Source organism: Suncus etruscus, chromosome 11 (genome assembly GCF_024139225.1).
Source record: "Suncus etruscus isolate mSunEtr1 chromosome 11, mSunEtr1.pri.cur, whole genome shotgun sequence".
In the NCBI taxonomy this organism is placed as follows: domain Eukaryota; kingdom Metazoa; phylum Chordata; class Mammalia; order Eulipotyphla; family Soricidae; genus Suncus; species Suncus etruscus.
The window spans coordinates 26,974,130-26,984,557 of record NC_064858.1 but is presented as its reverse complement, the minus strand read 5'-3'; the positions used below and the strand labels follow the sequence as shown (position 1 = coordinate 26,984,557).

The 10,428-nt window shown below is 42.2% G+C and overlaps 1 protein-coding gene across 1 annotated transcript in view; it reads right to left on the bottom strand.

Annotated features, from left to right (window-relative positions):
- Positions 1 to 8,456: 8,456 nt before the first annotated feature.
- Positions 8,457 to 10,428, bottom strand: part of LOC126022864 (sorting nexin-6-like) — a 2,248-nt gene continuing 276 nt past the window's right edge. The window contains exons 2-3 of the mRNA XM_049783898.1: positions 9,431 to 10,428; positions 8,457 to 9,216 (exon numbers count right to left, since the gene is read on the bottom strand). Coding sequence (XP_049639855.1) covers positions 9,154 to 9,216; positions 9,431 to 10,428 — 1,061 coding nt within the window. The 3' untranslated portion in view covers positions 8,457 to 9,153. The remainder of the gene's footprint in view (positions 9,217 to 9,430) is intronic.

Here is a 10,428-nt window from a genome sequence, read left to right as displayed (position 1 = left end):
TCTTCTCTCCCAGTTCCAATTGCACTAAGAGAGTAGACTGAGGGCCCGGAGAGATAGCACAGCGGCGTTTGCCTTGCAAGCAGCCGATCCAGGACCAAAGGTGGTTGGTTCGAATCCCGGTGTCCCATATGGTCCCCCGTGCCTGCCAGGAGCTATTTCTGAGCAGACAGCCAGGAGTAACCCCTGAGCACCGCTGGGTGTGGCCCAAAAACAAAAAAAAAAAAAAAGAGAGTAGACTGAGAGAACAAACATTTCTCTTGTGCATTGTTAGATTCCAACACTCCTGATCCACAGTAACTTTTCAGTAAATATTTGGTGAATTACATTGTTTTGAGTTTAATTGTGCACTTATCACTTTCTTCAATCCCTCTCTGTTCTCTCAGTTCCAGGGCTGAGCTTTTAGTGTTTATTGGTATAATTTAAAGTCCAGGCATCAAATTTGCTCTTACTTCAATGTTTTAAAATCGTTCTCTAAGAATTCACCCCTGCTATCAATGGAATATTTGTGTCTATCCAAAGCTCATAGGAAATCAATGGAATGAGACTTGGAAATGGCACTGTGGATTTTGGGTTCTTGTCTTTGCAGGGTGAGGACTGAACCCAGGACTCACACATGCCAGACAGTGCTCTACTACTAAGCTAGTTACAACCCAGAAGGAAATGGGAGTGTTGGGAAGTACTGGGTGGGAGTGTGGAGTCTCTCAGGATGGCTGAGAATCTTCAACCAGGATCCCTGAGGCTGTTTTTTATATGAAGAAAAAGGGAGAAGAGTGGGTGACACTAAGATATGGATGGCATCTATTTATCTTGGCTTGAACTTCCACACACCCAGAAGGAGGAAATAGAAACCCATCATTTCCCTGTCCTCTCTCTTCAGCTATGCACCCACAGAACCGGTCTGTCCTGCTAGGAACTATTCTTGAGTCATACCCTTTCCATAACTGGTGTCAAAGAAAATTTCTAATGCTGGTTGCTGTGGGGTGGGTGATAGGTTTGGTGCACAGTTAAATAACTGGGTAGGAAGTACTTGGGCAGAAAGAAAATTTGAGGACCAGAGAGATAGCTCAAAGGACTGGAGCATGTGCTTGGCATGCATGAGAACCTGAGTTTGATCCCTGGTACTGCGAACTTCTCCCTCAGTACCATGAGGTATTGGTCTGCACCCCTCTCAAGTGCTGCCTCACATCACTGACCCTGAGCATCTGTCAGCCAGGGCTTGTGGGCTCAGTGTGTTAGAAGTAGTCTCCAGATTACCTGAACACTGCTGGGTGACCCACCTCAAAATGTATATTCTGCTGTTACAGGTTTTGGTAGATATTTATACAAAATTATACATGTATGTACATTTATACTTGCCCATTTATTTCCAAGGAAGAGAGTCCAGATTTCAAACTTTTCCAAATGGTGCTCTCTCATGCTCCCCTACCCCTGCCTTCTTTCTCACTATTTCTATCTCTGTATCACAAATATCCACAAACCCTATTCAAACTGTGGGTGCTGGACTGAAGTGATAGCGCAGGAGTTTGGGTAGATGCTTGCTTGAAGCCATTCCAATTTGATACCCACATCATGTGTCTTCTTCCCAAACACCAGTGGGTGTGGGCCTGGAGTCCCCTGCTCCCTGTGTAGTGTGGCTTTTATGGTCCCTGGTGTTGCATCAGAGCCCTTAGAATGGGCTTGGATGGTGGTGGATGGTGATGGAGGCCTTTCTCCAGCCCATGACACGTGGCCCTGCAACCCCCTTCAGCTGTTGGGGTGTCGGCGAGGAGAAAATCCACTCACAGGCAGGCTTTGGGAGATATCAGCTTTATTCATCCCTGGCCAACAGGTGTGGCCTATCATAACCATTTACACATGCTATCCTTAGCTTGCCCTGCCTCTTAGCTTCTTTCAGCAACCTCTCCTCCTGCCATTTCTCCTACCTCCATCCATGCAAATCTTCCTTTGCCCTTCCGGCCTTACCTCCCAAGACCCCTCCCAGAAATGAGAGGTCTATTAGCAGGTAAGATTACATCGGAGAAAATGGGGGGTGTAGTTACACCTGGAATCCCTGGGCTTGAGAAACTTGAATTCTCAGACCCAAATCTGTCATTCAACTATTTCTTCTTCTTCTTCTTCTTCTTCTTCTTCTTCTTCTTCTTCTTCTTCTTCTTCTTCTCTTCTTCTTCTTCTTCTTCTTCTTCTTCTTCTCTCTTCTTCTTCTTCTTCTTCTCTTCTTCTTCTTCTTCTTCTTCTTCTTCTTCTTCTTCTTCTTCTTCTTCTTCTTCTTCTCTTCTTCTTCTTCTTCTTCTTCTTCTTCTTCTCCTCTTCTTCTTCTTCTTCTTCCTCTTCTTCTTCTTCTTCTTCTCCTCCTCCTCCTCTTCTTCTTCTTCTTCTTCTTCTTCTTCTTCTTTTTCTTCTTCTTCTTCTTCTTCTTCTTCTTCTTCTTCTTCTTCTTCTTCTTCTTCTTCTTCTTCTTCTTCTGCTTTTGGGTCTCATGGGTTATTCCTGGCTCTACGCTCAGAAATCACTCCTGGCAGGCTCAGGGGACCATATGGGATGCCAGGATTTGAACCACTGTCCTTCCACATGCAAGGCAAACACTTACCTCCATGCTATCTCTGAGCCCCATCCTTATTTTCTTTTATTGTTGCTATGACCAAGGGCTCATACCTAGTTGGATATGTACATACACAGTTGTGTTTCCATACACACTAGGTTATGTACCTACAAACATCTGATTGTATACCTATACACACTTGGTGATGTTTTATAGGAAATCACAAGCTATGTTATGTCTCCCAGGCTTCCCAAAGACAGTGCTGCCAGGCTTGAACTTGGCATGGTGGGAAATTCTGGAATTTGAATTGAGGCCTCATTCCTGGGAGGCAAAATTTCTACCATAAAGGTATTCCTGGTGCCACCTGTGGTTGCATTGCATATATGAACTGCAATGCAAACCACGTTGCAAGAAGTAAAGTCCCCATCCCTCTCCTTAAAGTGTGAAAAAATTGTACTCATCTGAAGCATCTACCTAGTATGGGTTGCAGTACAGCTAGTATGGGTTGATGGGAGCTTCTAGGAGACATGGACTAGGCCACCTTTGTATTTAGTGGCCAATTTGTATTTAGTAGCACAAAGATAGGTCAGCTTTTGTTTTGGTTCTTTCTGTTTAGGGGTTGTCATAGCTAGTGGTCCTCAGGGCCTATTCCTGATTCAGTGGTCAGGGCCATTTCCATGTAGTGCTGGGGACCAAATTTGGACCTCCCTCACACAGTACATGTGTTTAGCTCTGCCTTTCTTTCTGCCTCTTATGCTAACTTTGGCTAAAGATGGAAGTGCTCAGTGCAGAGATATTACTTTTGACAAAGCCTAGAAGACTGTATGGGAGAGGTAGTGCCTGGCACCCCTGATAATGCCAGTGCTATTTCTGGCTTTGTGCTCAGAGGAATCCTGGGGACTATGGTTGCCAGGAATTGAACTGGGATTGGTCATATGCAAGGTAAGTGCTTTACCTCCTGTATTATCTTCCCAATCAGATAATAACCTGATTCTCAAATTTACTGGCAATGTGGACTCAGAAAAAGATAAAAAAAAAGATGTCTGCAATCATGTTCAGTTTTCTGGCCAGAAAAATCTGAAAAATTGGAGGACACAAATTTCTGTACTGTTGTGAGGAGCAAGTAAATAGATATGAAGAACAATCACTTGCCTTTATTAATGGACTTAAATTTCAAATACAAACATGATAGATGATTTGTAAATTAAAAATTTCAGGGTCCGGAGCCTGGAGCAGTGGCACAGCAGCAGGACATATGCTTTGCACGAGCTGACCTAGGACGGACTAAGGTTTAATTCCTCTGCATCCCATATGCATCCCCCAAACCAGGAGCGATTTCTGAGCGCATAGCAGGAGTAACCCCTGAGTGTCACTGTGTGTGACCCCCAAAAACAAAACAACAACAACAAAAAATTCAATGTAGGGGCCAGAGAGATAGCACAGTGGTAAAGCATTTGCCTTGAATGTGGCTGACTTAGGATGGACCAGGTTTGATTCCTGGCATCCCGAGCTTGCCAGGAGCGATTTCTAAGCAGAAAGCCAATAGTAACCTCTGAGCATTGCTGTGTGTGGCCCCCAAACCAATCAATTAATAAATTTAAAAGAATTAATGTGAATTTATGTTTGAAGACAGTGATAGTTATGGGCATTTTTTGGCCACACCCGTTTGATGCTCAGGGGTTATTCCTGGCTATGTGCTCAGAAATCACTCCTGGCTTGGGGGGACCATATGGGACGCCGGGGGATCGAACCCGCGGTCCATCCTACGCTAGTGCTTGCAAGGCAGACACCTTACCTCTAGCGCCACCTTCCCGGCCCCATTTATGGGTATTTTTACTGAAAGAAAACTTTAGATCTTGTTCTGATCATGCTCAGTCTCTAGAGCTTGGTTTTAGTTTCCAAGAAAGAAGGAGGAGAAAGGAAGAAGAAGAAGGAGAAGAAAAAGAAAGAGAAGGAAAAGGAGGAAGAGGAGGAGAAGAAGGAAGAGAAGAATATAAATGATAATAATAACAACAAGGAGAAGAAGGAGGAGGAAAGGAGAATATGTTTTGTTTGCTTGTTTTATAAAGACTCATTTATAAAAGCATATACTTTATTGCTTGGTCACATCTTCATCTCCTGAGTGTTACATACTTTTGATTGAAAGTAGACAACTCCCTTTCTTTTAAGAAACCCCAGTTCTGAAAGGATTATGGATGCAAAGTATACTGAATATGAGAAATGGAATTAACCAGCAGGCTCTTTGACAATATCAACATCCCAGAACAGTGTATTAAATGCATATTGATTTAAAATATAGTAATATGGGGCAGGAAAGATATCATGGAGGTAAGGCATTTGCCTTTCATGCAGAAGGTCGGTAGTTTGAATCCCGGCATCTCATGGTCCCTTGAGCCTGCCAGGGGTGATTTCTGAACACAGAGCCAGGAGTAACCCCTGAGCGCTGCAGGGTGTGATTCCCGAAAAAACAAAAACAAAAAAAAAGTAATATAATAATACCTAAATATAATAGAGATGAGGTCCAGGAAGGTTAGTCCATGGTAGAAAGCTTGCCACAAAGCATGTGTTGGTAATGATGATGCAGTTAGGACAAAGAAGAAACCATTATGACCATAATAGTTGGAAATGGGCCACTCTCCTAAAGTGTGAGGAGCTAGCTAAACTTACTATTTATTTATTTATTCCTCTAGCTAAACTTATTTATTTATTCAATGTCTTCATTTTTTTTATTATTATTTTGGTTTTTGGGCCACACAGCACTGTTCAGGGGTTACTCCTGTATCTGCACTCAGAAATTACTCTTGACAGGCTCGGGGGACCATATAGGATGCCAGGAATCTAAACCAGCTTGGTCGCATACAAGGCAAATGCCTTAACCGCTGTGCTATTGCTCCAGACACTCTTGGATGTCTTGATATCCAACAATGCCAGGCAGTATTCAGGGCATAGTGCTTGGGCTCAAGTGCTCTAGGGACCATATGTGGTGATAGAAATTGAGCTCAGATCAAGTATATGCAAGGTCTTATCATTGTTCCAACTCTGTGTTCATCTTCAAGATCTCCCTTATACTAACAACTGAATTATTCCTTTCTGTAGAAAATTTACTTGGATAACAATAAAAAAGATTTATTAAGACCATTAAGTAGCATGACACTAAATACTTAAAAAGACCAGTGACTTTTAAATTTAGGCTATCTGGGACCAGAGAGATAGCACAGTGGTAGGGCATTTGCCTTGCATGCAGCAGGAGGTTCGAATCCGGGCATCCCATATGATCCCCTGTGCCTGCCAGGAGCTATTTCTGAGCACAGAGCCAGGAATAATCCCTGCTGCCAAGTGTGACCCCCACCCAAAAAATAAATAAATAAAGGCCATCATGGCAATCCAGACACAAGAAGCCAAAACAGCAGACCCTGTGGCTTTGGGACCAGGAAGCCAGGTGTATATTGATTAAATGAATGATTAAATTAATGAAAAGTTGCAGTATAAAACACACACATCCATCACTGTGCAAAATTGGTTTCTTGTTTGGAAACAGAAAGCAGGAACAGTGGTGAGAAGGTAGGTGGCTCTGAGACAGAAGCCGGTCTATACTGCATGCTCAGCTGCTAGATGGACCCTGAGGTCCATCAGAGATGGACCATCTCCATCAGAGATTCTGTGAAAACCCCCCTGGGTAAATCAAGTCTCTTCTGTTTGCAGGCCTTGTGTGAACAAGCTTGGGGATTGCTCCCCAATGATTGCTCCCCATGAAACAGCAGCTGAAATCCCTCTTGAGAGAAGACCACTTGCATTTAGTGATAGAGGGGCTTACCAGCCACCTTCAGAGACCTTCCACAGAACCAACTGAGCTGAAGAACCAAATGTAGTGGGATTCATTAATACCAGCATGCAGCTCTGAAAGGGGAGGAATGGTTAGTGAGCTCAGATCAGATACAGGAAGCGCTACCATAAAAAGTTCTCCTTTGGTTGGAGCGATAGTTCATCAGGTAGGACCATTGCCTTGCATGCAGTCAATCAGGGTTTGATTCCCAGTTCCCCAGATGGTCCTCTGAGCCCACCCAGAGAGATTACTGAGTGCAGAGCCAGGAGTAAATCATGAGCTCCACCAGGTGTGGCACAAAAACTAAAATAAAAGTTCTCCTTTACAAAAGTTTTTACCAGAGACCCTTATCAGGTACTGGAGACACAGGACAGTGGGTCAAGAGCTTTTCTTGCATGAAGTCAACCTGGCTTTGGTCATTGGCATCCCATACAGTACCCACAGATCTCCAAGAGTAATCTCTGAGCTCAGGGCCAGGAGTAAGCCCTAAACTCTACTGGGTATAGCCCCAAAACAAAAACAAAGGAAACCCAGACTCTTATCAGTACCTGTGAGTAAAGGGGGGCCTACTGCTTCAGGCATTCTGGATTGCTTCACCAGTACCAACTGTATTGCTTTTTTGGGTGCCATTGGCTACATCCATCATCTCTGGGCTTACTCCTGGTTTTGTCCTCCGGAATCATTCTTGGATGTGCTAGCAGGACCCCCTGCAACGATGGAGAATCTAACTTGTTAGATGCATGCAAGACAAATGCTTTAACTCCTGGCAGATCTCTCCATCTCTGAGGTAGGGGATCTTGTGGGCCTCTTTTAGGGAAGTTCTTGATGGGGTGGTGGTAGGTTTAGGGAAAAAAAATCCGCAAAGGATGTATCTTGTGATACTAGGGGTTGATTAGACAATGTGCTGTAAATTCAGACTCTGAGCTATCTCCCTGACTTTGGTTTTGCTTCCAATGATGTCCCAAGGGCATGTTCATTGAAGCACTCAGAAAAACAGTAGTTGCTTCACACAGTCGGTAGGGCTTTGCAAGAAGCTAGGTGGGGCAGGGCTTTGCATTACCTGTACAATGTTGAGTTTGTTAAACTGGGCAGCCACAGGCCACTACTAAGGCTCTGGAGCACTGGGAGACCCCAAAGGCATGCACTTAATTCTATCATTCCTGTTTTGACACAACCTGCGTGTGGATTTCGGGTTGGTGCAGTAGGCTTTGGCATGTGTCACTGTGGGTGTGAGAACACGCTAAATTTGTCTTACGTAATTTATTGATAACAAATAGGGTAGGGGAGATGGCACAGGGCCCTGCATGTGGCAGACCCTAGGTCTATCCTAGCAACACCTTCATAAAGTCCACCAGGTTTGCCAGGATTGATCCATATGCACAAAGTAAATCCTGAGTGAGCCCTGGATTTGTGGTAACAAATCCAAAAATGTAAAAAACGAAAGAAAAAAAGAAAAAAAAAATGAAAAAGAAAAAAGGATGATTGTTTTTGTATTTTAAGCCATATCAATTGGAAAAACTTCCACTCTGTTTTTGCATAACAGGGAAGACATAGTATCTGGAAATCACAAGGTTTTCTTCTGGAATCTTTCCAAGATCAGCAAGAAAATATCTGGAAAATTCACGTTTGGGCCACGACACCTGTCAGTATTGTTCTTAAACACTGCCACCCACTGGAAGCTAGTTAGAAATGCTTTATACAGCATTTACCAGCTCCCAACTCTTCCTGAAGTTTATTTTATTTATTTATTTTTATTTCTAACAGCATCTGTATTTCTAAGAATCTCCTTACTTCTCCTTTCCAGCAGATGAGTTGTGATGAAAAGCTAAGGGTACAGGAGAACATTGCAGTAATGCCAAAATTAGCATTTTTATGTTATGTATGTGCTCTTAAATATTACATTTCTTTATTTTAGATACTGTGGTTTATAGAGTTGTTCATAATACAGTTATTTCTAGAATTAATATTTGCAACACCAGTTATGCCACTATGTAACATTCAACAGATTTCCAGCATCATCAAAGCTGGCTCCTTGGGAGATATGAATAATTTTCTTTTTTTTTCCAAGATATACATCAGAGCCATTTATTATAGCTACTCCAAATTTTAAAGTGATACAATGAGCCACAATTTTAAAAGTATCATTGTTATCACTGTTTATTTGACAATAATTGGTTTAGTCTACAAGTTTAAGGCAAACATACTAATGCATTTGCTGCTTTTCAGAAATCATACTTAGAAAGATTACAGAGTCTGTCCCAAAATGCTAAGAAATGTTCATTGATTAAAAATAAGTTTGCTTAAGATGCTTTCCTGGGATACATGAATAAACTGAGGTGGTATATAATAAAAAAAAAAAGAGAAAAAAGGAAAAAAATAGGAAAAGCAATCTTTATCTTATTTTAACAATGTAATTTTGGAAAGAGTTAAACTTTAGAAATTACTAAAAGGTAAATAAGATTGGCAGCCATAAGGAATACCATTAATAAAATACAGAGGCTACTGTAAGAAAGAAGGAGCTTTGGGCTCTGGAGGAGGAGACAGGACCACTGACGAAGATGATGATGGGTAGCAGGAGATGGTCCCGGCTCACTGGTACGGGAGAGCGCTCCTCCTCAGGGCTGCAGTGACGCAGGCTGCCCCACTCCCTTGTTACTCAGAAAGAAAAGGAGAGTAGATGCACTTTGACAGCTGTTTGTTTCCAGTGAGCAGTAAATGCCTAACATCATTAAGAAAACAAAAAATCTGAAGGAAGGCAGCCCTTTGTAACCAGAGGGTGGAGTGTGATGGCTTATGTGTCTCCATTTAACACTGTCAGGCAGTTCTGTAGCAGCTGCAGGTTATCCTTTGCATGCTTCAGTTCTTTTTTTTTGTTTGTTTGTTTTTTGTTTGTTTGTTTTTTTTGGGCCACACCCGGTGACGCTCAGGGGTTACTCCTGGCTATGCGCTCAGAAGTCGCTCCTGGCTTGGGGGACCATATGGGATGCCGGGGGATCGAACCGCGGTCCGTCCTAGGCCAGCGCAGGCAAGGCAGGCACCTTACCTCCAGCGCCACCGCCCGGCCCCGCATGCTTCAGTTCTAACTCTGCCAGTTCCACTAAATTTTTTCTGAATGCAGCAACTCTTCTTGTCTTAAAGTCTATAAGTTCTTGTTTTGCAGATTCAGATATTTTTTCGAATTTTTGACAACATAATTGTTGGGAAGTCTCAGCTTGGAGAACATCTTTATTTTTTGCTCTTGTTTTATCTAGTGCTTTATTAGCATTTTCATAATCCACTAGTGACCTAGATCTTCGATAGAGGAGATCCTTAGCAGCTTGAGATTCTCTTAAGTAATATTTTAAAAGGTCAGAAAGTTTGAGGTCCTCATCAGCAGACACTCGTGCTTCTATTTTCCTTGTTTTATCAAACAATTCTGAAACTTTAAGAAAAAACTTGCATATATCTGTAGAGTCCTGAGTTCCTAAAGCATATAATGAAGAACCAATTCTATTGTAATCATCAGCAGCACTTTTATGGGATCTTGTCATCCTATCAGATTTAGCAGATGCATCCTTAACTCGGTTATGATATTCTAAAAGGAATGTTCGTTCATGTTCAAAGAAATCATCTACATCCTTTACTCCTGAAACAATTACTCCATCTGCTGATTTAACCATGTTTTTAAAGAAATCTTCAAGCTTTTCTTTTTTATTTTTTCCTCGTACGCTCAAATCTTGATTATATTCCAAGAAGACGTGAAAATTTAAATCTTTTCTTAAAATAGGATGTGCTGCCACACGACATAAGAATACTTCATGCATTGCAACAGTCTTCTTAAATATTGCCAAATATTCAGCTTCCAGTTCCTGTTTCATTTTTGTGAATTCTTCCTTTGTCATGGACCCTTCTCCTTCTCCAAGTTTTTGTAGTTTTCCCCTTGATGCATCAAAATCAGGTCGTGGTGGTGCTGGTGGGATAATGTAACCTGCATAATCTTCATTTTCAACAAAGGAATCATGCAGCCAGATAAATTCCTCATGTTGTCGAACAACAGAAAATTCATTTTGCTTAAAATTTGGTAATG